General features: G+C 59.9%; 10 protein-coding genes across 11 annotated transcripts; 3 read left to right on the top strand and 7 right to left on the bottom strand.

Annotated features, from left to right (window-relative positions):
- Positions 1–386: 386 nt before the first annotated feature.
- On the bottom strand, positions 387–5577 carry SDRG_06608 (hypothetical protein; the record flags this gene model as incomplete). Its single annotated transcript, XM_008612398.1, has 4 exons — positions 387–1922; positions 1968–2773; positions 2815–3322; positions 3367–5577. The coding sequence occupies 4 exons, from the start codon at positions 5575–5577 to the stop codon at positions 1710–1712; spliced, it is 3738 nt and encodes a 1245-aa protein (XP_008610620.1). The 3' UTR covers positions 387–1709.
- Positions 5578–5607: 30 nt separating this feature from the next.
- Positions 5608–6656, bottom strand: SDRG_06607 (hypothetical protein). The gene is made up of 7 exons (XM_008612397.1): positions 6419–6656; positions 6284–6370; positions 6172–6235; positions 6075–6121; positions 5939–6031; positions 5784–5893; positions 5608–5740 (listed from the first exon to the last, which is right to left on the bottom strand). Exons 1-7 carry the CDS (start codon positions 6624–6626, stop codon positions 5687–5689), a joined length of 663 nt encoding a protein of 220 aa, XP_008610619.1. The 5' UTR covers positions 6627–6656; the 3' UTR covers positions 5608–5686.
- A 1766-nt stretch (positions 6657–8422) lies between these two features.
- SDRG_06606 (hypothetical protein) lies at positions 8423–9554 on the top strand. The gene has a single exon (XM_008612396.1). The coding sequence runs from the start codon at positions 8575–8577 to the stop codon at positions 9493–9495; it is 921 nt and encodes a 306-aa protein (XP_008610618.1). The 5' UTR covers positions 8423–8574; the 3' UTR covers positions 9496–9554.
- Positions 9555–10154: 600 nt separating this feature from the next.
- On the bottom strand, positions 10155–11175 carry SDRG_06605 (hypothetical protein). The gene is made up of 4 exons (XM_008612395.1): positions 11035–11175; positions 10572–10984; positions 10434–10523; positions 10155–10379 (listed from the first exon to the last, which is right to left on the bottom strand). The coding sequence occupies exons 1-4, from the start codon at positions 11126–11128 to the stop codon at positions 10227–10229; spliced, it is 750 nt and encodes a 249-aa protein (XP_008610617.1). The 5' UTR covers positions 11129–11175; the 3' UTR covers positions 10155–10226.
- Positions 11176–11858: 683 nt separating this feature from the next.
- SDRG_06604 (hypothetical protein) lies at positions 11859–12637 on the top strand (the record flags this gene model as incomplete). Its single annotated transcript, XM_008612394.1, has 2 exons — positions 11859–12279; positions 12333–12637. The coding sequence occupies 2 exons, from the start codon at positions 11859–11861 to the stop codon at positions 12635–12637; spliced, it is 726 nt and encodes a 241-aa protein (XP_008610616.1).
- Positions 12638–12722: 85 nt separating this feature from the next.
- On the bottom strand, positions 12723–17472 carry SDRG_06603 (CAMKK/CAMKK-META protein kinase). The gene is made up of 7 exons (XM_008612393.1): positions 16906–17472; positions 15995–16845; positions 15338–15942; positions 15197–15288; positions 13453–15154; positions 13138–13400; positions 12723–13091 (listed from the first exon to the last, which is right to left on the bottom strand). Exons 1-7 carry the CDS (start codon positions 17437–17439, stop codon positions 12753–12755), a joined length of 4386 nt encoding a protein of 1461 aa, XP_008610615.1. The 5' UTR covers positions 17440–17472; the 3' UTR covers positions 12723–12752.
- A 577-nt stretch (positions 17473–18049) lies between these two features.
- On the bottom strand, positions 18050–21932 carry SDRG_06602 (hypothetical protein). The gene is made up of 2 exons (XM_008612392.1): positions 20658–21932; positions 18050–20607 (listed from the first exon to the last, which is right to left on the bottom strand). The coding sequence occupies exons 1-2, from the start codon at positions 21871–21873 to the stop codon at positions 18134–18136; spliced, it is 3690 nt and encodes a 1229-aa protein (XP_008610614.1). The 5' UTR covers positions 21874–21932; the 3' UTR covers positions 18050–18133.
- Positions 21933–22282: 350 nt separating this feature from the next.
- Positions 22283–23670, bottom strand: SDRG_06601. Of its 2 annotated transcripts, none has more exons than XM_008612390.1 (5): positions 23455–23670; positions 23259–23411; positions 22840–23206; positions 22526–22796; positions 22283–22475 (listed from the first exon to the last, which is right to left on the bottom strand). In XM_008612390.1, the coding sequence occupies exons 1-5, from the start codon at positions 23596–23598 to the stop codon at positions 22301–22303; spliced, it is 1110 nt and encodes a 369-aa protein (XP_008610612.1). In that variant the 5' UTR covers positions 23599–23670; the 3' UTR covers positions 22283–22300. The 2 variants fall into 2 exon arrangements, with proteins under 2 accessions (XP_008610612.1, XP_008610613.1); XM_008612391.1 differs by having other exon boundaries at positions 22526–22781.
- An 863-nt stretch (positions 23671–24533) lies between these two features.
- On the bottom strand, positions 24534–26279 carry SDRG_06600 (hypothetical protein). The gene is made up of 4 exons (XM_008612389.1): positions 26029–26279; positions 25859–25984; positions 25743–25812; positions 24534–25692 (listed from the first exon to the last, which is right to left on the bottom strand). Exons 1-4 carry the CDS (start codon positions 26056–26058, stop codon positions 24596–24598), a joined length of 1323 nt encoding a protein of 440 aa, XP_008610611.1. The 5' UTR covers positions 26059–26279; the 3' UTR covers positions 24534–24595.
- Positions 26280–26377: 98 nt separating this feature from the next.
- Positions 26378–27708, top strand: SDRG_06599 (WD repeat-containing protein 92; the record flags this gene model as incomplete). Its single annotated transcript, XM_008612388.1, has 6 exons — positions 26378–26792; positions 26837–26935; positions 26979–27229; positions 27272–27369; positions 27414–27536; positions 27577–27708. The coding sequence occupies 6 exons, from the start codon at positions 26378–26380 to the stop codon at positions 27659–27661; spliced, it is 1071 nt and encodes a 356-aa protein (XP_008610610.1). The 3' UTR covers positions 27662–27708.
- Between the last annotated feature and the right edge of the window lie 16 nt (positions 27709–27724).

Here is a 27724-nt window from a genome sequence, read left to right as displayed (position 1 = left end):
ATAGGTGTCGACCTGAAGAACGTCGCGCCGAGCTTTTGAAATTCCTGCGCCTTTGTATTGTATTGACCGCCAATTGAATTTAAATGATAGCAACTTGGTACCAAGACATAGGCGGCGCTAATAAAATAGGACACGGTTAGCATTGAATACACCGCGCATGTATTTTTATTTCGGCCGATTCAATCTTTTTTTAAATTATGTGTAACACCGTGCGTCACAGCGCTATTTTTATTGCTCGCGTATTAAAATAAACCTCGCGTGATTGGACCGTTGCAACTTCAATGTTGCGGCGACAACACCGACTAACTAACTAAGACCCAAACCAGAACTGAGATGCACTGCATCTCGTCGGTGATGCACCTCCCTTTGGCACCTCGTGATGTGATGAACAATGTACAACTACGAGCTGGTATTCATATTTACTACGAGTCTTGCCGCATCGACTGAATGAGTTTGCCCCAGTTGAGGAACCAGAGCTCTTCCTCCGTCAAGAGCGTTGTATAGTGCTTGGTCCATGCGTCGATGGCAGCCTCGCAGTAGGCGTGGTACGCGCTGTACGTGCTGTCGCGGCCGACGACGGCGGCGCGGTGGGCGTCCGTCAAGTACGCGACCATCGCACCATTGCCATCGACGCCTTCCTTTGTAAACACTTTGCCTTTCGTGTCGTCCTGAACCGCAGGCGGCATCTCGAACACCGAGACAACTGGCAGGCCGGGCCACGCCCGCTTTGGGAAGCGTTGTGTCTCCTTGGCCGCGTCGAGGACCTTGCGCTCGTCGATTGAGAGCGCGGCCGCGAGCGGATCGCCATGTTCGACTTTGCGCAGTGCTTTTCGCAGCCGCTTGAGCGACTTGCGCTTCTTCTCTTCTTCGTCGCCGTCCTCGTCTTTTGCGAGGTCGTCGGGCATGACGCACGAGTCGAGGATCTCCATGAGCGACCCAAACGCAGCCAAGAGTCGCTTGTGGAAGACGCGTGCGTTCCCAATATGCTCTTCCAGAACGCTCCAGCGCACGCTGCGGATTGCGGCTTGGACCTCGAGCGTTCGTGCTGCCTCTTTGGCACAGAGCGCCTCGACAGCCGACACGCGGTTGGGGCTGCACAGGTCGGGCGTCAGCGCGCTCTTGTGCCTCTGCTTTTGCGCCTCCCACTCGGCGTGCTGGGCCTCGAAGGCCGCCACGAGGCCATGGACCTTGGCCTCAACGGTAGCTTTGGCGCGCACGACAATGTTGTCAAGCGCGACGGCCGGCGCCACCGCGAGCACGCCCGCGAACGCTTTCACTTGGGCTTTGAACGCCTTGATCTGCGTGTGGACGTAGGCTGCCGCCTTGCTTTTTTGGTCCGCGAGGTACTCTTTGAGTGTGTCGGGTACCCCGTCGGGCGGAAGCTCCATCGCTTTGCCTTCGGCCTGGAAGAGACTCTTGGTGTCGGCAATGCACTGCGCCTCAAACTGCACGGTCCACTCCATAAAGGTCCTGATGTCGGCAACAGCTTCGTGGGGGACGTCGGCGTCGTACTTGGTCGTCGCCTCGAGATCGTCGGGTACTTTGCGCGGCGCGACTTGCACCTTGTTTTTGAGCACGCCGAGGTAAAGGCTGCGCGTGTACATAATGTGGCGGAGCTCGAGCACGACCGACCGGATTTGCCGTACAAAGTTGCTCGGCACTTTGGGTCCTGTCGTGGAAGAACGATACGAGAGGTGGTGCTATATCGCCTAGGTACCGTTGAGCGCGCACTCTCGGGACGTGGTCATCACAGTGAGCGTCGATAGAAGGCTGTCGATCGAGTGCGCCATCTCGTCGGACCGGCTCATCTCGGAGCGCAGACGCTCTTGGGCGTTGCGGCGCGGCATGCCGTACTTTTGGCCCAGCCCTTCCTTGATGGAGAGGTTCTGGATGCAGGTCTGGTACCGCGTCTTGAACGTCGCCTACAATCCCGCCGCTCAGATCTGATTTGACAAGATTGTGAGTACGAGGAGCGATAAGATGCCTTGTTCGAGGCCCTCGAGCGCCTCGATCATCTCGCGCCGATGGGCGACGGCTTTTTGAATCGTCGCTTCGGTCTCGCCCACGAGGCTCTGGACGTACTTGACCTCATCGGGGTGGTAGTCGCAACCAGAAATGACCTCGACCGAGTTCAAATCGGGGAAAATGTGATGCGAACACGTCGTGACAAGCTCGCGACACATGGCCGCGAGCGCCGCGGGCTCGTCGGTCAGGTAGACCCGCATCTTGGTGCTGAGCAGGTCGGCCCACGCGCTCTTAAACTCGACGTACGTCGTCTTGGACCGACTCTCGAGACCTTGTAGCGCGGCGAGACTAGTTTGCATGAGCAGCTGCGCTTGCAGACCGAGCAAAGCATTCTCTTGGTCGCGCACGCACGCAAGCGCGGATGCGTGCAGCTCCAGAAAGGCCGTCTCTTGCACGGATAGCTTTTTGAGGATGTTTTTGATGTGCCGCCCGTGGCGCTGCCGGTGACTCACGAGCTCGCCGGCGCGCGGCTGGTAGATCTGAACGTCCGTGCGGCCTTTGCGCGGCCAGTGCATGCGCAGGCACTCTTCGAGGAGGAACGCGTACTCTTCAACGTGCGTCTCGGCGTCACGGTTGGCACTCTTGACATGGAGTTTGCTCTTGGACTCGAACGCCGCGAGCATCGCATTTCGGAGTCGGTCGAGGAGGCTCAAGAGGTGTGGCTTGGGGATTGTCAAGATGACAATCACGTCGCGTAGGGCCGGCACATTGGCCAGCGCCGGCGCCGCGAGCTCGGACGAGTGGTCGTCTACTTACACGTAACACACGGTGCGCGCATCAGAAGCGTACCGTGAACTGTCGCAGTGTCGTTTGTGCTCACGACATCGGGCGCCGCGTCCACGTCGTCGTCCGACGGCTCTTCGCCCGGCAGCAGAATCTTGTGCACCAAAATGTACTCCAAGAGCTCATCCGACGAGCACACGCGCGCCTCTTTCTTGGGTTTGACGGCGGGCGTCGCAGGCTTGGCTGGTACCGAGACGGTGGCGCCCGTACCTGCTTCCATGGCTGGCTCGACCACCGCGCGTCCTGGCGTCACCAGCTCCTTCTTGCCGTTGCGCGGTGTTGGGCCTGGCGTGACCTCGACCGCGGGTGCTGGAGGCTCCGGCTCCATCACAGCGATTACCGGCGCGGGGTCGTTGATCGCGCGCTCGATGCACTCGGCACTCACGAGCGCATCAATGTCCGTCTCGTCGTCGTGCGTGTTGGACTCGACGCCAAAATGACCGCTGAGCATGTTGCGGTACAGCGCGGCTTGGCGCGTAATCGCGATCGGGTGGTTGGTCGACGCCAGCGTCACCTACTCGCCGCCTTTGCCATGGACTCTACTATCCCTCCAAGTACCTTTTTGTTGTACTTGCGGTACTCGTCTTCGATGCGCTCCAAGAGGCTGAGACAGTTGACAAACTCGGCTTCGAGCGCGGCCTCGTCCGGCGCATGGCGCAAGGCCGACCGGCGCGAGCTAAACGCGTCCTCGAGCGCCGCAATGTTCTCTTCGTGCGTGTCTTTGAGCGTGTCGAGGAGGTCGAGCACTGTCAAGTTGACGACGCGCGTCCGCTCCTCGTACGCCTCGAGACACGCCACGACCATGTGCACGAAGCGCGTCACGCGGTCGCAAGCGAGATGCAGCGTCGTCGTCTGCGCCTCGAGGCCCGCGCCAACGAGCGTCAAGAGCGCTTTCATTTCGGCTTCGCGGAGGGCAATGAGACCGTCGCATTCGGTCGCAACGATGGCGTCAACGACGTCGTTGGCGTGTCCCTGCACCCGGAGAGCATCGAGGATGATGGAGAGGAGGGATTTGATGCTGGTGGGGAGATCGGACGCATACACGAGCGTGCCGAGCCGGCGCTGCGCCTTGCGAATCCCCTGAATGTCGTTGATCTGGAAGGCGTCAAGCCCAATGCTTTTGGATTTGGAGGCGGCCGAGCCTGGCGGGTCGGACGACGACGAGGATGTGGTCGATGCGTGGGCGTGCTCGCTGCTGGCATTGTCGTGCATGAGGCCGTCGAGGCGCTTGGCGATTTCCTCGAGCTCCGACTGCAGCATCGGGTGGAGCCCTTGGATCGTCGCGAGGCTCACGGTTTGCGCGTGCAAGAGCGGGAGGATGCCGAGGATTTCATTTTTCGGCGCTTTGCGGAGCCGCTCGAGCGTGCCTTGCAGCGTCTTGCGCTCGTTGCTTTTGCCTTGGGCGTCCAAAATGCTCTCGAGTGGGAGTGCATGCACGAGGAGGCCGACCCGTGGCTCGAGCGAGATGACGTTGGCTTGGTAGATCATCTCGGGGGACGCCAAGCGCTCTTCAATTGACGCTAACTCGCTGCGGAGTCCCCCCGCGATGCGGAAGAAATCGTCGAACTCCTTGTTCCCAAGAAACGCTGCGAGCTGCGCCGCGTGTTGGCCGAGGCAGCCTTCGTCGGCCTTGGCGCCGACGCGGTGGCACGTCGCGCGAAGCTGCTCCCGAAGACCGACGGCGTCGGCAACGATGGACGCTTGGCAGCGGAAGAGCATCTCAAAGTACGTCGCATTGCGCTCCTCCTCCTTCTTGTACATCTCGGCAAAGGAAACGACAAGCTTCTGGATCGCGTCGGACGGGAGCGTCGCGCCGCGTTCGCCGAGCTGCTTGAGCACGACGAGCCGCTCGGTCTCGTGCACGCGTTGCTGGGCGTCGCGCAACTGGCTCAAAGTCGCATGCAGCGACGGCGGGGCCATGTACAAGGGCGACGACAGCGTCTCTTGGAAAACCTCGATCGCGTGGTCGTGGTTGAGCGCGCGCCAGTTGCGCTCGCAGGCCTCCCACGCGGTGCGGACGTCGACGAATTTGTGCACGTCTTCCTTGAGCATGCGGCTGAGGAGGTGCGAGTGCGACCGCCGATTCGTAATCAATACGACGTTGAGTTCGTGCGCCTCGACTTCGATGAGCCGTTCGACTTCGGGCGGCAGCACGTACGCGGCTGCGACGCAGGTTTCCGTGAGCGTGCGTAGCTCGGCGCCAACGAGCTCGGACCGCGACTGCTCGATGGCTTCGAGCGACTCGCCAAAGGCCACGATCGTGAGCGTCCGTTGGATCCAGAGCTGTTCGAGCGCCCGCCACGCATCATTCACAAGGTCGTGGGAGGCGGCAATGAGCCAAGGCTTGCTTCGGAGCCGGCCAAAATGCTCGTCCGTCGTCGTCTTGACGAGAAGGAGGTCGTCCTTGATGGTGTCGCTAATGCGGAGGATGTCGCCTTCGAGCTGCTCGCTAATGGTCTTGAGCTGGACCTGGTAGAGTGATTGCGCGGCCGTGTGGCGTTCGCGCCGTCGCATCGCGTTGGCCTGGATCTTGTCGTTCTTCTTCTCTGTCGGCGCCTCCGACGTCGTGTTGCGCTGGTGCTGGAGCTCGCGGACTTCGGTGACCATGTCCTCGTCGGTCACACCACGGTGCTCAATCCGGTATGAGCGCATGTCGGCATCGGAGATATTGAGTGTTTTCAGCGTCTTGGATGAGTCCTTCTTGTGGTACTCGCGCGGCTTGTGCAGCGACGTCAAGAGCGCTTGCTCGGCCGTGAACTTGGGGTCCATTCTTACGCCAATAGCCGTCGCATGCGACCGTTCACAATGCAATCTCAATCTCAAGTTTGGCGAAACGCTTGCAAAAGGTAGATAACTTCGATAGCTCACTCTATTATCTCTATGCTTCGATCCACCACGACGAGAGACCGAGCCCGTCTTCGTCGATCGTGCCCTAGACAGAGCGTGTCATCGCTGGTCAACAAGGAAGCACGCACGATGATCTGCATGGCCGACGGCTTGGGGTCGTGCTCGGACAAGTCGACGCTCGACGACCGGCGGCGCGACGACGCACTGTCGGCGGCCTCCGTGACCGTCGCCTGAATGCCTGTGCATGGTCATGAGGCGTGTTAGTCGATGCCACTCGTAGTACCCTTGGCGGTCTTGGTCACGCGTGTAAAGTTGATGTTGGTGACGCGAAAGCGAATCTCTTCGTGGAGGTACATGTAGTACGGGTCTTGCTCGTCTACACGGAGCAGATGAGCTACGCTCGTCCCTGCGTGAGCGACCTTCTTTGCCCGGAAACTTCCATTCCCAGAGCCGCTCGTTCTTGTCGCTACACATCGTCGTCGTCAGCGCCTGCAGTCTCGCGCCAGATGTACGCACAAGAAGGACGGTGTCTGCATCGCGTAGGACGGAATGATTATGTCTTGGACAAAGTCCATCGAGACTAGGCGCCACGATAAGAAGCCATGGTGATGATGCCCAATGAGCGTACCGCGAATGTGCTCCTCGGTGCAGCTAATGATCTTGCCCTTCAAGACTTCGCCGATGAACGGCTGGAAGACGACCATGCGGAAGACGACTACGAGGCCATGAAGCTAGCATGCGCCACGGTCATTGTGGTCTCTACCTTCGGTGTGCGACGTGCCATCCGACGGGTGGATGTAGGCGTCGCCGATCTCGATGAAGTCGTAGAGCGTGATGCAGAGGCCGACGTCCGCGATGACCTTGTTGGCGTACTTGCGGTCGATCTCTTCCGTGAGCACGCTCGAGTAGTCCGTCCCGAAGAGCTCGGGCGCGATCTGGATGACGTCGGCGATCCGGCACAAGACAAACATCGCGCGGCCAAAGTTTTTTTTCGTTTTATTGGTGGATATTCTGATGCCTCCGAGAATACATATTTGAGCGAAATCAATGGACGCACGCACCTCTCATATTCGATATACCGCCATCGACGATTGGTGGAAACGAAACGGCGCGATCTTTACATGGTGGAGTTCCGCCACCATCGAGTTGCTCGATCGTGGCTATCGAGCACACGATCGTGAATCGGCCCAGCAGGCATACAGTGCACTCGGTTACGGAGAGTCCTTGCGTAGGTTGTAAGAAGACTGCCCTTGTTTGGTCACAAGCGGACGTTTTCGCTTTGATGCTGAGGGCAATAAGTTTAAGCAGCTGCAATAAGACCGATGCTCATGGATGGAGTCCATGTCCTTGCTGACAAAGTCGTTGGTTGTGGGACATTTCTTGGATGTCTCGAGGCGTTGTCAATGACAACCGGGTATGAGCTCGAGCTCTGCTTGGCATCAGCACGGGCAAATGCATCGTTCATGACTGAGGTTGAAGCTGCCTTGGTTTTTTGGGAGATCGATGATCACATGTGTTCCGCGTCTCCATGGCACGTTGGGTCGACGGTAGCCATTCTTCAGCATCACGGCATGGGTGAACGCGTCTTTTGCGTCTCCGGAAGTCTTCTGGGACCGACGCTTGATAACGTGCCATCACCTACTCTTGACGCTAGCACCCCACAAGCACAGCTTTCACGTCGCGAAACGCTTCATCATGTTGGGCTGATTCCTCTCACCTGGACCAAAATAGAGAAATGCATAGACAAAAACGCCAGCGGTTTTGCGATACCGGTAGCAAGGGTTTATGAAATGACCAATTGACTGTTGTCGGTCGGTCGCTATGAGATCTGACGATTCCGACGAGCCAGGTGCCTCAAGTGGGTGCGAGATCGCACGTCGGACAATCAGATTTTGGAGCGGAGTGTGCCGTGTTGGCTTGGCGAGATGTGCTCCGGAATGCAACACACTGTACTTTCAGCTCTGCCATGATCAATCGCCAGGGGGTAAATGTACTTGACAATAGCGACGTCGGCAGCCAAGTCCTCGACCTGGAAGCCCCTTATGACTGCATCGTGGACCAGGCGTCGAAACGGCATGTGTTCCACGTGGGTATGTATCGCTTCAACACTTCAAAGCTTCTCGATCGCGTCCCTTTGTGCCCCTTGGCAAAGACGGGGTAGGGCTCCCGCCGTTCCCCAGCTTTGAATGGCCGAGAGCCTGCCACGCCACGCGTGTCGTCGATTACAAATTGGTGTGCACCCACTGCAATGCGGTGCATTTCCCACGGAAAGCCCGTTGGCTACCGCGTTGGCACCTCTCGTAGCCTGTCTTGCCGTGCACCCTACTTTCAAGAGGCCTTATTCTCTACTCTGAAACAATTCCGCGAATCTCGTGGGCCACGGTCGCTTGCATCGGCCGTCCTTTTCGAATCCAACGAACGGCTCGAGACGGTTGTGGGAAATCTCGGGTGGTCGGATGACGCACTGGCGCGTCGCAGTTGCACACTTTCCCGTCGACTTCCGGTAAAGTGCCGGACTTTTCCAAAACACGGGGATTTTGCCCTTCACCACGTGGCTATCCGTAGACTCAGGTTGAAATCAATTGTGATTGGCGAATGCGAGACTGCACTTGCCACGTCGCTGTTGTCGATCCTCTTCGCAGGCGCAAGCGCCAATCACAGTCGGAGGATGCAGCATGCAGCCAATCAGAGGCAACTGCTCGTTTCGTAAGCAGTATACACAGCGCCTTCGCTATCCGTACGCTCCGAACTGATTGCAAATTTGTATCGACGCTCGTTGTGTTTCAAGCGCAGCGCGAGCAACCATTGGCAGAGAGCTCCATGGCTGGGTGAGGTGGCATGTCGCGAGACGATCTCTCTCTTCCTTGTCATTAGTCGTCAGTTTGCCTTTGTCCTCGAAGCCACCGCATCCCCTCCACCATGGCCACTGCCCAGATCCCTGCCATCAAGACCTCGACCCCGGTCCTCGCCGCCACGGAAGAGCGCAAGGTCTCCAAGACCATGAAGACCATCGGCGGTATGGCCGGTGGCTTCGTCGAGGCCTGCGCGCTGCAGCCTCTGGACACGGTCAAGACTCGCCTCCAGCTCTCGGGCACGAAGGACGGTGCCGTCAAGATCGCCCGTACCATCGTTGCCGAGGAAGGTGTCGCCGCGCTTTACAAGGGCCTCTCGCCCTTCGTCGCGCACTTGGTCATTAAGTACGCGCTCCGCTTCTCGACGAACGAGTTTTACCGTGGCCTCCTCGCCGATAAGGACGGCAAGGTCTCCAAGGTCGGTGGCTTCGTCGCCGGTGCTGGTGCCGGTATCACGGAAGCCGTCATGATTGTGACGCCGTTCGAAGTCGTCAAGACGCGCCTCCAACAGCAAAAGGGCTCGACGAACCTCAAGTACAAGGGCCCGATCCACGCGGCGCAGACGATCTTCAAGGAGGAGGGCGCCGCCGCGCTCTGGAAGGGCTGCGTGCCCACGATGACCCGCCAGGGCCTTAACCAGTGCTTCCTCTTCGGCTCGTACGACATGCTCAAGCACGCCATGTGGGGTCTCTCGCGCGACGACAAGATCTCGTCGCACCAGGCCCTCATCACGGGTATGGTCGCCGGTATGCTCGGCCCCGTCTTCAACACGCCGGTGGATGTCGCCAAGACGCGCCTCATGGCCCAGGCCAACAAGGTCGGCGAGGCGGCCCGCTACAGCGGCATGGTGCACTGCATCAAGACGGTGTACAAGGAGGAGGGCGCTGGTGCGCTCTACCGCGGCCTCGTCCCCCGCATGGCCCGCGTCGCGCCTGGCCAGGGTATCACGTTTGCTGTCATGGAGCTCGTCTGCCGCAACTTTGCCTAAGCGCGTTGCTAGTTTAAATGAAATAGAATGTATGGTTATGATGGTACACATGGCAGAGACCGCTCTCATGAAGCATCTTCCACAGTGGGACGAATATCCACGCTCACGTCGTCACAGCTGTCGTCACATGGCCACACGCAGCGCCTGTCATACAAGCCGCTGCACCCAGTGAGATCCAACGACGACCGCAGGCACGGGAGTCAGAGTGTGGTGACGAAGCCACGGGCTTCAAAAGCTGTAGGTGGATCCGGCACGAGCCATAAGATCTGAGAACCAAGAGTCCCTTCGGCAAGGCCCTGGCCAAGCGGCTCGATGGTTTGGCAACGTTTCCACGTGTGCTAGCTAGTAGCAGGTCAACTTTCCGGCCCGAGCCGCGGCGTCTCGGCCTTGAGCTGCAGTGGCACCGTAAGAAAGAGGATCCCAGCTTGACCTGCTAGACCCAAAGCCACTAGTACTGCTGCCGTGTCCAAGTTGGCGGCAACTGCTTCGATACGACGATGCATCTTTGGCTCGTTTGCTCAAACGCGGTGGCTGCAGCTAGCGCCGACGAGCGGTTCATCGCGTTGTGTTCTGGCGCAAGGATGGGAATACTGCCGACGCCCGTTCGCGCCTACGACCGGATTCTGGGTCGACTGCCTGAAGGAGGGCCAAACACAGCGACAGAATTCAAGACGATGCGGCTCGTTACGAAAAGAGATGGATCTACTACCCGCGCGGACGGTGAGGCTGCGTTAATACTTAAAGAACAAGCCCGTGTCAGGCCGTTCTTCGGGCTTCTGCTGGAAGCCCAGCTCGCCGACCGTGTCCATGATCTTGCGGTTCTCCTTCTCGAGTTCGATCTGGGCAAACGTCTTGGCGGTCTCGCCGGCATGGACTTCCGACAGCTAGCGTCGGAAGCGATGAGAGGATGCCAGTGGTACTTGAAGAGCAAGGTGTACCTGGACGTAGTCCAACGAGCACTGCTTGATGAACTCAATTTCATCCGACGTCAAGTCGCGAACGGGGCGCGCGGGGATGCCCGACCAGAGCTAGAAGATGGCGTCAGGGGCTCACCAGCAATGTCGACAGCAACACACCTGGCCAGCAGGGACCTTCTTGCCCATGGTGACGATGGACCCAGCCGTGATGATCGAGTTCTCGCCGACCTCGGCACCGTCGAGGACCTGTGCGCCCGTGCCGATGATGCACTGGTTGCTGATCTTGCAGGCGTGGATGACAGCCGAGGGGCCAATCGTGACGTTGTTGCCGATGACAGTCGGGAAGTCGTTGGCGATCTTGGCGGCATGGATGACGGCCTGGTCCTGGACGTTGGTGTTGTCGCCGATCGTGATGTGGTTCACATCACCGCGGACCGTCGCGCCATACCAGACGGACGAGCCCTTGCCGATGGAGACCTCGCCGACAACCGACGCGTTCGGGGCGACGAAGGCGCCTTCGGCGAGCACGGGTTTGTTGCCGGCGTTGGCCACAAGGCGCGTCGACGGAACCACTAGCCATAGCATGTGAGGTACCGATCGAGAGAGATCGACGCGGGCTTACAGCGCTCCGTGTAGGTGAGGCGGCCCTCGAGGGCCACGCCGACCTTGTCCAACGATTGCCCGAGCGAGCGGAGCGTCTTCCCCAAGGCTTGCATTTTGTCGCTATCTACGTCACACGTTTGTGCTGCCCCACAGAGCGCCCATATTTACCAGTCAATTCCTCGTCCGTATCCGGATATCGTGTCTCACAGGTTTCCAGTGGCCAATCACAGCGCTGGCAGCCCACTCGCATCCGCCAATCCGTCGTTGCCCTTGACGGCAACGCCCCGCCGGCCTTGGCGCTTGGGACGTCCAGAGGCCGATGTTCGCACGGCCAATAGACCGGTCGTTTGCAAGTTCTTGAAGCTTGTCGTTGTCATCGCTGTCTCCAGCTCGCTTGGCCGCTCAGAAATGATTCCTCTCGAGCAAGCCAACAGCGAGTACTAGTAGCGATTAGTTTAGGATTCTAGTCATCAAGTCGATGGGCTGCACTACTTCCCTGTAGTAGCGGCAGTGGCTATACAACCAACGTCCCCAGTCACTGTGCGAGTATTTGCAGTGCGAGAATGTGTGCATCAGCGCAGCTTCGCGCGCCAAGACCAATAAGCATCTTACTCTCTGGTAGGCCACAAATAAGCTTCATATTCTCAGCCAGGAGCACAACACCAAGGGCGTCGATGACAATGGCCGTTAGCTGCCAAGGGCAGTATCGTCTGTGGTGCAGGCGATCATGGACGGGTGCGCCCAATTGTTCGGCACGAATCTTTGGGCCTTAGATTTTCCGGATAAACCGCCGAATTGCGTCCAAGAGGATATTTACTTTTAGAGGTTGCAGAGTGCAATATCATGTCCTTGAGCATGTTCGCGAAGCGCGGCCTTGGCCGCCTCGCGCCGCCAGCAACCAAGTCCTTCCTGCCGCACCGCGCGCCAGCAATCCCAACGCGCTCCTTTACATCGCGCCGCAGCGTCTTGGACCGCATCGAGCCAGACCATGCGCTCTATGGCGTCCTCGGGCTCAACGGCGCCGTCTTCCTCATGTGGCAGACAGCGCAAACACGCGAGAAGAAGGCGTTTATGGTCGAGAACTTTACGACGTCGCTCATGCACCTCAAGGCCGGCCGTGTCCACACGCTCGTCACGTCGGTGTTTAGCCAAATGAGCACGAGCCACTTTCTCATGAACGGTGTTGGCCTCTACTTTTTCGGGCGTGAAGTGAGCCACATGATCGGCGCCAAGCGCTTCCTCGGCCTCTACGTCGGCAGCGCCGGTACGCATTGCTAGCATGGTCATCTCATTATGCTCACGGACCCTCCTCCGTAGTCGTTGCATCACTTTGCCAGATCGCCTATGACACGTACGAGCGCCGCCATTCGATCATGCTCGGGGCGAGCGGAGCGGTCAACGCGATCACGTCCTTTTACATTTGCGCGTTTCCGCACAGCACGATCTATATCATGGCGATCGTGCCGCTTCCCGCGTACGTGGCCGGCGGTCTCTTCATCCTCCGCGACCTCTGGGGCGCGTCGACCGCCGGCAACAGCGTCGGCAACGTCGCACACCTCGGTGGCGCGGCCTGCGGCTTTCTCTTCTTCCGCCGCTACGCCGCTTTGCGCCGGTACTTTTAGCTCTTCGTATGCGTGTCAACGCCAGCGCGGATGCTTTTTTTTCGGGTGTCTGTTCTTTTAATCGGCCACTTTGCTCTTCAATTCGTTTGGAACGAAAACGACTATTTCTATATTACTAGGTTTGGTGAAAACAAATTACGATCGCGCTAATGTTGTCGTGGCTCACATACTCTTGCGCTTTCAACACGAGCTCCTGCGCCGCGAGCTGCACGTCGCCGTGGTTGCGCAGCTTGCGCCGGATAAAGTTGACGGCCTGCTGCGACGTGATCACATCAAAGAGCCCGTCGCTCGCGAGCAAGAGGAACTCGTCTTCGGGCTCAATCATCTCGGTCGTTATGTCGGGCACCGCAATGAGATGGCCGTCGCTCTTGTGCGCCAGGTCGCCAAACGCGCGCGAGATGGCAAGGATCCCGTCGAGACGACCGTTGTGCACAAACCCACCGGCCTTTTCAATCTACAATCGAATTTTGAGGTTCAGATTCAGATACAAAATGACGTACGCGCTCCTTCTCGATCGCGTTGCTCGCCTTGTGGTCGACGGTAAGACTGAGGGCTTCCGGCCCGCGGCAGAGCACCGCGCGGCAGTCCCCAACGTGGCCTATGACCAGCTGCAGACCGTCCTCGACGTTGAGCAGCAGCGCCATGATGGCGGCCGAGCCCGAAAATGAAATCGGCGCCGGCCGCGCCGCGTTGCCGTCGCGAGTAAAGCCCGCAATCTTGGCATTGTCCTTGGCCAGCAGCTCTTCGTCCATGACACGACAGCCTAGTGATCTTCCTTCTCAGCACCGAATCCCACACACAACGTGGTGACATACCGTCGAGCATCGCATCTTCGGGCGAGCTCGTCGCGAGCCGGTCGAGAATCTTCATGTGCAGCTCCTTTTGCAAGACGAGCGCCGTCTCGTCGCCGTTGTGACCGTCGTAGACTGCGTAGTAGGCAATGGTTTCAGCGTCGTTGCCCGGCCGCGGGTAGTGCGTGAGCGCGAGGCTCTTGTCCTCCATGTACGGCCGCTCGCCCTTGGCTTCCGCGTACCCCGCACGGAGGCCGAGCGCGAGGTTTTCGCGAATCTTGCTGCTCACGTAGACCTGGATCACGTCGATCTCGTCTTCGGGGAAGAACGTCGTCGTCTCGCACTCGAGCGGTGCGACTTCAATGTCATCGTTGCGCTCGTCGCCCGACCGCGGCGTGTGCAGAAGGTCCTCAAACGTCTCGTTCACATCCACGTCGCACTCGACGTCCGAGTAGGCCGACGAGCCCTTCGACGACGAGCTCATGGCACGCATGTCGTCATCGTCGTCGCTGTCCTCGTCGCTGCTGCCTTCCGACATGACCGTCTCGGCGTTGAGGAGGTCGTTCATCGAGTGGTTCGACTTGTCTTGCGTCGATGACCGGCTCGACTTGCGCGAGCCCGACATGGTCCGCACCGTGTCCGAGTTCTTCCGCGAGTCCGACAGTTTGGAGCGCGAGTCCGAGAGCTTTCGGCTGGCCTCCGAGAGCTTGCGCGAGTCGATCGACCGACTGTCCGACATTTTGCGGTGGTCCGAGAGCGTCCGCGATTCCGAGAGGTTGCGACTGTCCGACATCGTGCGCGAGTCGACCATCGACGACTCGGACGACGAGTGCAGTGGCACGCGCGACGCGATCGAGAAGTCTTGGTTCGTGGCTTGGAAGAGCACCTTGCGCGACTGCAAGTCGCCTTCTTCGCCGCGAAACACTTCCGACGTCACCATGACAAAGTCCTTCTTCCGCGACAACTGGCGCTTCAAGAGGTCTTCGTCCGACGCCGTGCTCTCGAGGCCTTGGGTATTGCGCCGCGTCGGCGACGGAAGCAGGTGGTTCGTCGGCAAGATGATCTCGGTGATCTGCGCGCGCTCGACCGAAAACGCCATGCGCTTCTGCTCCAAGAGCAAATCGCGCACGCGTTCCGAGAGGTTGTGCCCGTCCATGAGCGCGACGCGCTTGTGGTGGCGCCACGCAGAGATGACGCGCGCCGCCTCGAGCGTCGAGCCCATCGACTCGTTCGAGTTCTTGGACCGGAGCGGACTGCGTTTCGAGCGCGCGCTCGAAAAGCTCTTTTGGCGCGACGGCGACCCATTGTCGTTGGACGACTTGGACGACGTGAGCGAGTGCATCGAGGACGCGTTCGGCGTGCGTCGTCCGAGCAGCGTCTTGTTGGTCAGCATCAAGTGGGCTTCGGCCAGCGACGCTTGGAGGCGCTGGTCGATGCGCTCGGGAATGTTTTGAATCGCGCCGTCCGTCTCGTCAAACGTCACCTTGTTGATGCCGTCTTCGAAAATGTTGTTGATGATCGGCTCACTTCCCTCCCGCGTGATCCACTCGTGGTTCATCACGTCAGCGAGCGTAATGCGGCGGTCCGGGTCCTTGGTCAGCATGCGCTGGAGGAGGTTCTTCAGGTGCGGCTCGACAAAGCCTTCCGGAAAGCTAAGCTCGTCGCGCTGCACCTTCTCCGCGAGTTCAATCTCATTGTCAGCAAGCCACGGCGGGTGGCCAAACATCTAGCGCACAACTCAACACGACAGCCACGTGGCAGATCGTACCATCATGTAGAGCGTGGCACCGAGCGACCAAATGTCGGCCGACGGCCCCGTGTACTCGGCGTTGATGTTGAACATCTCGGGCGCCATAAACGCTAGCACATAAGAAACAATAAGACTACGGTGAGGTCATAGCCAGGGTACCTGGCGTGCCCTTGGCCCCCGAAATCGTCTCGGCTTCGTTCATGACCATGCGCGCGGCGCCAAAGTCGGCTATCTTGGCAATGTCGTCGGCCGTCACGAGGATGTTTTCGGGCTTGATGTCGCGGTGTACAATCTTGTGAAAGTGCAAATACTGCAGCCCGCACACAAGGTCGCGCATGTACTTGCGCACAACGTACTCGGGGAGGCGGTCGCCGTGCGCAATCTCCGTCAAGTTGCCCTTCTCAATGTACTCTTGGACCAAGTAGACCTTTTGGGACGACGGGTCGTCAATCACTTCGACGAGGCGCACCACGTTGCGGTGGCTCAGCTTCTTCATGATCGCGACTTCGCGGCGCAGCGCGTCCTGGAGCGAGTCTTCGCGGTTGGCCATGCGCTGCACAAACGTCTTGTGCATGATCTTGACCGCATAGAGCTTGCCGTCCTCTTCGTTCATGCACTTTTTCACCGTGCCAAACGTGCCCTTCCCGAGCTCGCCCTTGATCACGTACTTGTTGACAACCTTCTCGCCATTCGCGAGCCGGTGCTTCGTGAGCTTGCTCGTCTCGAGCGCGACGCCGTTGAGACCTTCGAGCGTCATCTGCGACCTAAAGCCAGCTTCATGAGTCGTCGTCGCAGGCGTACGCGTAGTATAAGTACATGTCGGTCGCGGACGACGGCTTGTTGGCCTCCTGGAGTCGGTTCTTATTGCGCATCGCACGGCGCGTGGCTTTCTCAATGTACGCGCGCTGGATGACCTTTTGAAAGCGCTCCGAGAGCAGGCACTCGTCAAAGTCTTCTTTCGTGAGGTAGAGGCACTTGACCGGCCCGATCGCGACGACCGACGCGGTGCGCGGCTCCTTGTAGATGAGCGACATCTCGCCAAACACGTGGCCCTCGTACAAGCGCGTGAGCTCGCGCTCTTGGCCGTCGGCTTCGTGCGTCTCGAGCACGGCCGCCTCGCCGCGCGTAATCATGTAGAACCGCGTGCCTTCCTCGCCCTGGCGCACAATGTAGTCGCCGTTCGAAAAGTTGGCCGGCTTGAGCTTCTTCAAGATCGCGTCTTGGTCGCGCGACGTGAGCTGCGCGAGAAGCGGCACTTGCTGCAGCATCAGACTCAAGTGGACTTGGCCGACTTGCTGAAAGTCCTTTTGCGTCAGGTACAAGAGCTCGACGTCGCCGACCGCGCGGACGGTCGCCGTGCGCGGGTCGTCGTAAATGAGCGCGAGCTCGCCAAAGTAGTGGCCAGCGTACAGATGCGTGATCATGCGCTCCTTCCCGTCCATGTTCTTGGTGATGACGGCCTCGCCCTTGGCAATCATGAAGAAGCGCTCGCCGCGCTCGCCTTGCTTGACAATGGCCTGGCCGTCCTTGAACTTGATCGGCTTGAGCGCCTGCAGCACCTGCTCTTGCTGGTTCTGACTCAAGTTGGCAAAGAGCTGCACTTGGATCATAATGTCGTAAAGCGGCTTGTTGGCGAGCAGGTACGGCGTCAGCGTCACTTCGGGCTCCTACGTTCGGTATCGTGAGCCCATCGTGTTGTGGACAAGAAGGACGAGTTGAAGTAGTACCGTGTGCTCCGTGTCATGCTCCGAGTTCAAGTCGTCGTCGTCGACCATCTCGATCTCAATGTCGTCGTCCTCCATGAGCCAGTCGCCGACCTCGTTCGAGGCCGGGCTCCCGACCGACTCTTCGTCCGTCGACGTGTCCACAGGCATGCTGGAAGACCGGTTGACGCGATCGAACGATTGCATATGTGGTCGGACATACGTGCCGCCACTGGACCGTGGCGCCGGCGTTGCCAACGGCGTCGAGTTTGTTGAGGTTGCCGGTGAATGCCGGGGCGCCGGTGTCGCCAGCGGCGTCGAAAAGTCAGACGACATCCGCGGCGGCGTGGTCGGCGTGCCCGATGCGGACGGCGGCGGTGGCGTCATCGCCCGTGGAAGGAAGGCCGGCGCCGAGACTGGGGCGCGGATCGGGTCCGAGAGCGCATGCGCCGGCCGACCATCTTCCTGGCTCTTCCGCTTGTGCATGCGGCCAGCGAGACCTTGGTACATGGACGCATGCGACTCCTTCTGCTGCGCCTTGCTGCCCTTCTGCCCCATGCCAATGCGCAAGTCTGGCCGCGGACCGCGGACAATTCGAGTTCTGAGACATTAACGGCGAGAAAATAGCGCCGGATAAACTGGTCCCAGTGGTATCCGGATCAGATTCACAGGCCGCGCGACGATGGGCCTTGACGAGGATGGGACGGTGTCGACGTCGTGAGCACCAGTCGCTCGCTGCTGGCGACCTGGCGACTCGACCTGGCGACTCGCATCACCGACCCCCAAGAATCACATGGGTCCAGGAGCGCCATAGCTCCACGTCACTGGAGGCGCTATGTGGCGGCGGAGTGGGACGCGGCCGTGGGACCGCCAGCTGCGTGTGCACCATGTTTATACAAGCAGAAGTTGAAGAACGCCGACGGACGGCCACGCCATCGCAGGCGTCAGCGTCGTTGCTGGGCTGAAGGTAGTTGCAGCGACAGCCTCGGACCAAGTGGGTGCGAGGCCCACTCGACCGCGCCCATGCAACACCGCCTTGTCTAGGCAGGCAGAGGCAGGCAGCCACCGCGCTCTCGTGCACGCTGCATACCGTACAAGGATCGTGCATGGGTGCTCGTCTGCATGAACGTGCACGGCCAAGCTGCGCGGCTGCATGGAGCGACGAAGCTCGGGATCGGCAAGGACTTGGTTGTGTTGGGTGCAGTATTACTACGCCAAGGAGCTACTACAGACTAAGAGCGCGCCTCTCTTACTACTTTACACTGTGCGGGAGGTACTCGGACATGCGCGCGCTCACGGCCGCCGACAAGGTGGCCATAAAATCCACGTCTTCGGGCGTCACGACCTTGCGCGGCTTGGTGTCCAAGACTGCGATCGTGCCAAACACAATGTGCGTCTCGACAGTCCACACGATCGGCGCGCCGGCGTAGAAGCGGAACTTGCCCTTCCCGCCTTGCACGAGCGGACTCTCCTTGAAGCGCGCATCGAGCGTCGCGTCCTTGACGACCAGCGGGCTCCCGCCGCAGATCGTGTACGAGCAAAACGACATTTCGCGCGGCAGCTTGGTGTGGAACGACCCGACGCGCGAGATGACCCACTGGTCTTCTTCGCAAATGATCGAGATGTACGCGACCGACGCGCGAAAGTGCGCTTGGACGGCGTTGCACAGCCCGAGCCACTCGCGCGCCTCCATCATCGTCTGCAGCGGGAGCTGCCGCACGATGAGCAGCCGCGCGTCTTCGTCATGCGGGTACGGCGGCTCGGGCCACGCATGCGGCCAGACGTCGTCGCTCATGACCGTGATGTTGGTCGGCGCGCGTTCTTCGACGTTGAGCGTGCTGCACAAGACGCAGACGCGGACGTTCTGCTGCTTCTCGAGCCCCACAAACGTCGAGCAGCTGTCGCAAATCACTTCGCCGCACACACGGCAGTGGTGCCGCCGGCGAAAGAGCGTGAAGCGCTTGTTGCACTGGTAGCACGCAAAGCTGTCTTGGTCCTGCTTCCACTTGGCCGTCTCGAGGACCGAGAGCTTCCGGAGCGCAAACGTCGTGCGCCGCATCGTCGTGCGACGACTGCCCGACGACGACGTGGTGTGGCGACCGTCGGGCGGCGACACTGGGTGCGGCGGCGGGTGCACACGCGGCGAGAGCTCGGCGATCGGTGCCGGGCCTTTTCGAATCGGCTGCAGCTGCTTGACCGTCGACCGGTAGATGCCCGAGGACCGGGCTGTCTGGTGCAGCGGCGCGGCCACATACGTCATGCGCACAACGTCTTCGTCGTCATCGGACGAGGAGATGGGCGAGAGCGCACTGTACGACTCGCGTGGCACGTTGGCCAGCCACGCGTCTTCGTCATCGTCGTCGTCGTCGTCGCTGCCTTCGAGTTCAAGTCGCAGAGGCGTGCGTCGGTGCTGCTGTTGTTGCTGCAGCTGCTTGGCGCGGACGCGGCGCTGGAGATAAATAACGGACCGCTTGAGACGGTCAAAGTGCGTCTTGGCGAGGACCTTGCGTCCCAACGCTTGGAGGATCGTGGCAGCGCGGTGGCGCGCGCGGCGACGTCGAAATCGATTCTGGAGCACGAGGACGGCGTGGCGAAACCGAAGGTACCGTCGTCGGTGGAGGTACCCGAGTAGGCGCTGCGCAATGTACAGGTGGTGCGCGGCGACGTATTTGACGCGGAGGCGCTCGAGCCGCTCAAAACTAGCAGCGCGCAAAAACACTTTGGTGACGCCGATTTGGAGACCACGTGCGTAGGAGAGCGCCGTCAAGTCGAGCCCCGCCGGCGGCGATGCCAGCGGGAGGTGCGGGAGGCAGTGGTCGATCACCGCGTAGAGCGACGAGAGGTTGGCGTGGCGGGCGCTGGCGCGGGCGACAACCGTGTACCGCCCGATGAACTCGGCGTGGAGCATGCGGATGGGAAAGCCGGCGCGCGCGACTTGAACGGCTTGGAGGACACCATTGCAGCGCAGCTGTTCAGCGACACGGTCCTTGGTCATGACATGGGCCGCCGCCTCGTCGTTGGGCTTGATGCACCGCACGTAGTGGGGCGCCGTGAGCTTGAGCATCTCCATCAAATGCAGCAGCTGCGTCTTGAATTGCCCGCCGACGCTCGCCGTGTTGAGTCGCTTGGACTCTTGCCGGCGCAATGTGGCGTGGCTGCTGCGGCGGTGCGTGAGCCCGGCTTCGCACAAGAGGCGCGCAAACGACGACTCGGCCGTCGCAGTCTGGAAGAGGTCGACGATGTCCTGGCGCAGCTCGTCCTTGTTCTTCTCGCGGATGCCAACGGTCGTGTACTCGACGAGGCCGGCGTAGTGGTCGATCGAGAAGAGCCCGCGGCCTTGCTGCACGCGGGAGGCGCTGAATCGAACGTGGCTGCCGCAGCGGGCGTAGAGCTTGGACGCGAGCGACGCGTCCGTGCCTTTGGCCAGCATGCTCTCTTCGTCCATGAGCGAGAAGAGGCCAAAGGGCTTGGCAGAGAAGAGGTCGACGCACTCCTTGTTGTCGGTGAACGCGACATAGTCCCACGCGAGCCCCTCCTTCTTGTACTCGACTTGCTCGTTGGCGAAGTTGTGCAAGTTGAACTGCTGCTGCAGCGTTTCGTTGGCAAAGTTGATGCAGAGCTGCTCAAACGAGTTGAGCGGGAACACCTCAAAGCCAAAGATATCGAGGATGCCGATCCAGCTCGACGCCGCGTGGCTCGTACTCGTCCCAAACGACGACGCATTGTCTAGATCAGAAGTCAGACATCAGATCTGAGCGAGAGGCAAGAGGTCGTACCGGACGCCCGGTCGTCGTGCCGCAGAAAGGCGTTCATGCGCCCGACGAGCCACTCAAAGAGCCGCCCGTACAGCGCTTTCGTGAGCCCGTCGCGGGTGTTCTTGGCCTCGTCGACGCTGAGCCGAAGCACTTTGGTCTCGGCCGCGACGCGGAACGTTCGCGTCACCAGTGCCTTCTCGAGCGCGCCAGCGTCGCGCAGCGAGAGCAAGGTCGCTGCGGCCGCGAGCGCGGCCTGGCTCGAGGGGGCGACGTGGCAGTGGTCCTTGGGCGCGACTTGAAATGTGAGGTTGCCGAGATGCAAAACCGCGGCAAGAAGGGCCTGCATGCCCAACTGCTCGTGGGCCGAGAAGCCAATCATCTGAAGGGCACGGAGCATCTGGTTGTAGTTGTGGGCATCGTTGGCGTGGTCTTTCCGGTCGTAGCAGTCGGTCTGGTTGAGGTATCGAAAGTTGGCCATGAGCTGCCGCCGCGCGTCGACGCTGAGGCGCATCTCGGGCGACGCAATGAGGCGCCACGACGCGAGCTGCACCTCGGAGCTGCCCATGAGCATCTCGTAAAAGATGTGGTAGTTGCGCTCGCCCTTGGACTGCGTCACGAGACGGACTTTCTCCAAAAGGTACGTCTGAATTGAGGCGCTTGTCAAGAGGCCGTGGTCAAAGTTCATCTGAATGAGCTTCCCGAACCGACTCGAGTTGTCGTTGCGCAGTGTGCGAGCATTCCCAAACGACTCGAGCACAATGTTGGCGTCCAGCACCTTGTCGCTGATCGTCGACGTGTTGACGGGCATCGACATGCGCACGGGCGCTGGCACATCGCCAACGTGTGCGAGGTACTCCATGAGAAGCTTCGTGGACTCGGTCTTGCCGCTCCCACTCTCACCGCTGATCAAGATGGACTGGTCGCTCGGCGCGTCCGAGAGCTTGCCGCGCATCATGGCCTGGTACGCCGTAGCGGCAACGCGGTAGATGTGCGGCGCTGGTGCTGCTCGTCCATCGTCAGTGCGATTGTCGTCGGGCGCGTAGTAGCTCGCGTATGTCTCCATGCGCTCCGAGCCATAAAGCCCTGGCAGTCGTTCGAACGGGTTCACGGCGAGGAGAATGTGGCCCGTGTTGGTGTAGATGCGCTGGGCGTAGAAGCGGGCCTCGAGCGCGCCGAAGATCGTGTCCTCGTTGAGCTCCATGAGCTCCGTGAGGTCGTCGACGGCCGGTCGTTCCATGCTGCTGCCTCCGACGCGGCCACTTAGACGACAAAGTGACTTCAATCACTGGCCTGTTACACGGCCAATTACCGACGCGTATTTAAATATCCCGGAAACCGCCTTCCCGCATCGTATTTTTATTCGGTTTTTCGGCGCAACCCGCCGGATTTTCCCATCTCGGCACCGAACATGCTCCTAACGTTACTCACACTGCACTTGGTTCTACTATGACCACGAGAGAGTCCAGCCGCCGCAGAACGCTGGCAAAGAACAAGACGTTCGCCACACCGCTTCCACCAGCCCACATGGGCAAGGACCTCCTCTTCATGTCCTCATGCAGCCAGCTCATGCAACGTGCAGCTGCATCCTGCCGCATGAAGCACTGCATGGGGCACTGCATGGGGCGCGCGGATACTACTACGGGACAGGCCGGTCGATACTACGTCTATTGCGTCGCGACCTTACGCTTCTTCTGGAGCAACTCGGCCTGCTTGGGAATGGCCCGGAGTTCGCGCACGGTCGCGAGGAAGTCGAAGATGGCGAGACGCAGCGTGCGCTCCGTGCAGTCGCCGAGGAGCTCGACGCGCAGGCTCTCCGTACTGGCCACGTGCTCGCACTTGCTAGTACAGAACGCAGGAATGAGTGCAAGCGATATACAATCGTGTCGCACATGATCTGCAAGAGGACTGCGATGGCCTCAAGCTCGTCCTTGTGGAACGAGACGCCGTAGATCAAGCTGGACGCGAGGAAGATGGCGAACGCGGCGAGCGAGTCCAGCGGCGGGTGCGCGTCATTGGGCCACCACGGGTGGGTCGGCAGCGTCGACGGCGCGAGCAGTGCCATCGAGGGCGTCGATGGCATCTCATGCCGTTCGCGCCGGTACTTTTGGATCAAGACAAAGAGGAACATGGGGAATGGCGCCTTAGCTTTGGACTCGAACTCTACATGCCACCGCTAGGTCAATCGACGGCGCGACGAGGATACCTGAGTCTGTCTCGGTGCTGGCGTCGTCGATTACGTCTTGCAGCGTGCTCTGGGACGCCTGGATCGTCTCGACGAGTGATTGCAGCCGGAGAAAGGTTGCAACGTAGGCATTGGCGCGCTCGTGGAAGGCGGCGGCGGCCTCGATGACCGCCTTGTCGTTGTCAGCATGGTTCTCTACAGACAGCGGCGGCCGTATCGCTGGCCGCTCGAGAGGAATCTTGACGCGATTCACACCCACTGGCAACGCTTTGAAGAGGACGTTGAGGCCATCGTAGCTCAGCTGCAGCTCGCTCGTGATGGCGCGGATGCGGCAAATGTCCTGACTCTTGAAGCGCATGCCCCGGCGCGCCCGACAGACCGCGAGCACCTACATGACCGTGTGTCCAATGCGGTCGCGTGTATCATTGAACGCTGCTTACGTCGTTGAGCGTATGCAGGTTGAGGCGCTCCGTGGACCCGGCGAGGTTGTACGTCGTACGCTCGTCCAGCGTCGGCTTGTGGTACCGCAGTGTGTCAATGAAGCGCATCTTGGTCGTCGGCGGCTTGAACGCCAGCGCGTCCGTGCCAACGTTCTAGCCGCACACGTTGTTGGAAGATCGCCACATGTCGTTGTACCTCAAAGAGCACGAGCGGCTTGGACTTGCGGAGCAGCGCGGCGCCGAGCAGGACGTTGGGTTGGCCATTGGGCGGACTCGGCGGCGCCGGCGGATGGAGCTTCAGAAGCGGGCTCGGCGGCAGGCAGATGTCGAACTCACTCATGATGATCCGCGACTGGTGACTTCACCGTCGCCGCGCGTCCTCTTAAGTACGCTTCTCACGGCCCGTTTCTCTTGGGCACCTGCGGCTAGTCACACCCAACTTGCACTTTCGCCGCCTGTCGTGACAACGCGCAGCAGTTGCGAGGCCACACCACCGCAATACGAGGCGACAACGTGGTCGAGCTACTCGTCGCCGCAAGTACGCATTGCGCTCGAACGGTCGTGGCAGCGCCAGCTGCATGGAGCTGGCGACTGCCGTCAGTGCCCATGCCACTCTCGGTGTGGGATACGCTGCATAGACGCTCCAACCGCCACCACGCACACTGCGGGTACTAATATCCTGTCACTTGGTACCGCTTCCAAGCAACCTTTGCAGCCCTTTCACGAGCAGCGCACAGTGCGGCCGATGTGCTCAATACCCCGCAGATCTACGTATATCTCTCAAGTCGACTCGATGCACGCAGGATGCTTCGTGAAGGATCGACGAGGCCTTGCTTGTTGTGCAGCAGACCGAGTCGTAGTCGGTGCGCCCTAACATCGCGACATGGCGGTCGATTCATCGGGAGCAGGAGCTGCGAGCAGGTAGAGCTTGTAGCAGAGATCGGTCGGCCAAGAAGGCGCTGGCGTCCCAATCTGGACGCAGTGTATCCGCCTGGCCGACCCCACTTGCACTCGTACACTGTTTGACTGACAGCACTCCTTGCGCATGGCAGACCGACCGACGATGAGCGGCTTGCGACACCAAGTGGTATGGTTTGCGTGGGAGAGACATGCCAGTGAGAGTATCTTTGGCTCAGCGCACGGACAAGAACGACAAAAGTTGGTTCTGGTGCAACTGAATGAGCGCGTCCAAAGTCAAGACCTTGGCCCTGGTAGAGATGGTGGGAGGTTACGTGGTTGGCGTTCTGCGGCTACGGAGGCCAACACCATACAGCAGTACTTTTCACCCTTATATTATTTACTCTATTGACGCGACGACGTCATGGCATCGACGACACTTAGGTAGCACTACTCGGGTTGTTGGTCGGCTCCAAGAAGCGCGGTTTGTGCTCGGTCCACCAAAGCTGTGCCTCGGCTTCGGTCATTTTTTCCTTGTCAAAGATGACGGCCACGACCTGCTCTTCGTGGTTGTCCTCGCGGCGCCCCATCTGCAGCGCAATACCCTCACGCCGCGCGCCCTTGTCCGTCTTGCGGTACATCGAGTTGAGCTCAAAGAGCGACGCGTCCTGGAGCACGAGCCGCGCCTTGTTTTCGCCGCCCGAAAAATCGATTTTGAAGTCGAGCAGCGACGTCTTGGACGCAGACAGAACGAGCGGCAGCCGATTTTCGTCGTCATCTGCATTCGTCATTTCCCGAGGGTCCTCGGCCGGCTCGTCGTCGTCGTCGTCGCCGTCGTTGTCATCGCAGGCATCGTCGGCCGGCGCCGTCGCCGCCTCGAGCTTCATAGCCTTGGAGGCCTTGAGCTCCGACTTCATGTTGTTGAGCAAGTCGGACGTGACTTCAAGTTTTGCGTCGATCGGGCGCGTCGTGCTCGCAATCGACTTCTTTCGACGCACAGACTTGGCCTTTGGGATCGACGGCGCCGAAGACTTGGGCTTCTCGATGCTGCGGGAGCCAGGTCGTGTCTCGGCCGCCGTGCGCTGCAAGATCTTGTCGTTGAACGAGCTCTGTTTGGTCACGGACGGCGGTTTTGTGACTTCCGGTGGACGTTCGGTGTACGTCTGTCGCCGCATGAGGTTGGGCTTGAACGTGAGCTCCTTCTCTTTCTCTTCACGCTGCCGGCGCTCTTCGGCTTCGACTTTTTCTTGCTTCTTCTTGAGCCACTCGGCCTGCCGTTCCATCATCGACATGGTCGAAAATGTCTTTTCCTTTTGCATCGACGACGGCGGCGGCTGCGACGACGACCGCTGCGAGAGCGGAAGCTCTGATTCGAGCGCGAGCGGACTGGCAATCGTGCCGTCGATTTCGAGGGGCGGCACGGCGTCGGTCAAGACGACGAGGTCCTTGCCGGCCCGAATCTTGCCTCGGCTCGGGCTCGGCTCGGGCGCGTCGGCTTCAAAGTTGCGCACACAAGGCACTTCGACGAGCTCGCCGACTAGTTCAATACTTGGCGATGCATCCATGCAAATAGCGTGGGTAGTGTACCAATGTGACGCCAGCAGCGGGCCTGGGCCGACGGATACAGATCGCCGCGCTGTAGCTGCCGCAGGATCGTCTAGGATAATAACACATGACACGAGATAGAAGAAAGCGCCTCGTACGTCTTCCATGCCATCGTCTAAGAGGTTGCCCGCCGCTGCGTTCTCATGCAGCCACTCGTGGACGACCGTGGTGCGCTTCTGCCACGCGGTCGTGTTGGGCAGATGGATGTCCTGGAGCAGAAGCACCTGTAGACGCGGTGAGTCGTACTGGTAGAGACGAGGTGTCGTACGAGCTGCTGCGTCAGCGCGCTCTCCGTCATGCTGCTACCACCCTCGAAGGAGAAAGTGCTTTCGGTTGAGTCGTGAAACGGCGCCTATTTATATCGACGCAAATCGGCGTTGCTCGTCAGCGGTTCTGCCACGTCATGTCGTCGTCGGAGGCGCCCGCACCAAACATACCAGTTCGAAGTATCAAGCACCATGACATAGCGCTGGCGCCATCCAAGACGCATTTCGTTGACACGATAAGATCGTAGCTGCGAGGTCTGTGCCCTTTCAAGCTTCGCGGGATCTCCGGATGTTGTATCCGGCATCCAGATCTTCGACAAACTCAGGATGCATTTTCCAACACCAAGCAGGATGGACACGACTGACGCGCCGCAGGTCATCGAGCACGTCAACAAAGGACTCAATTACACGCCGTACGATGCGCGCTGGATCCCGTGCTCGGCGCGCTTTGTGAGCATGGGCATCCACCCGCGCGCGACCGGCGCCATCACGATCTATGGCCTCCACCAAGGCGAGCTCAAGACCATCGCCGAGATAGAAAAGCCGCATGGCATCAAGTGCGGTACGTTTGGCGCGTCGTCGCTGGAAGAGCGCCACTTGGCGTGCGGCGACTTTGCCGGCGTCATGAGCGTCCTCGACTTGGAGCGCCCGAGCGAGCCCGTCTACTCGGCTCAAGCGCACAAGTCGATCATCAACTGCATCGAGGGCTGCGGCGGCTTGAACATCGGCTACGGTGCGCCCGAGATTGTCACGGGAGGTCGTGATGGTACAGAGACGATGTCTATTCTTAGTGATGTACGAGTCGCATAGGTTGCGTGCGCGTCTGGGACATCCGGGTCGCCAACCCCGTCGTGTCGCTCGAGCCCGACGAAGGCGAGGCGGTCCGCGACTGTTGGACGGTCGCCTTTGGTACTGCTTTCTCTGATGTATAAGATATAGACCAAATGGCTAGGCAACTCGTACAATGATGACGAGCGGTGCATCGTCGCGGGCTATGACAATGGCGACGTCAAGATGTTCGACTTGCGCACGAATTCGATGCGGTGGGAGACCAACGTCCAGAACGGCGTCGTCGGCGTCCAGTTTGACCGCAAGGACATTGAAATGAACAAGCTTCTCGTGACGACGCTCGAATCCAAGTTCCGTATCTACGACCTCCGCACCTTCCACCCGACCAAGGGCTTTTCCTACATGAGCGAAAAGGTACGTTTGCTCTGACGCGCCCTACGTCACAGTATATTGCAGGCGCACAAGTCGACCGTGTGGCAAGGTCGATTTCTGCCGCAGAACCGAGACCTCTTTATGACCGGCGGCGGCAACGGCGGCTTCAATCTTTACAAATAGTACGCTGGGTGGACGCCTTTCGGTACTCATTTGATCGACGTAGCCACTACCCGTCGTCGCGGACAACAACAGATCCGGATGGGATCCTCATGGGCGTCGGCGGCACGGTCGAGCTCCTCAATTCGCGCGTGCTGTCGACACAGCCGATCGTGAGCATGGACTGGAGGTACGCTCTCTTCGTTGGTTGCGCTGACAACGGCGTCTAGTCCGGACCGCGAAGGCCTCTGTGTGCTCACGTGCCTCGACCAGACCGTGCGCGTCTACATTGTGTCCAAGACAAACAAGTACTAGCATAAGTATCGGCGCGCTACGTTAGCCGAACTACATGTACATTCTTCTTACACGAGTTTTGCA

Source organism: Saprolegnia diclina (assembly GCF_000281045.1).
Source record: "Saprolegnia diclina VS20 unplaced genomic scaffold supercont1.18, whole genome shotgun sequence".
Taxonomy (NCBI): Eukaryota; Oomycota; class Saprolegniomycetes; order Saprolegniales; family Saprolegniaceae; genus Saprolegnia; species Saprolegnia diclina.
Note: the sequence above shows the minus strand (reverse complement) of the source record. Positions and strands in the feature narration are given on the sequence as shown.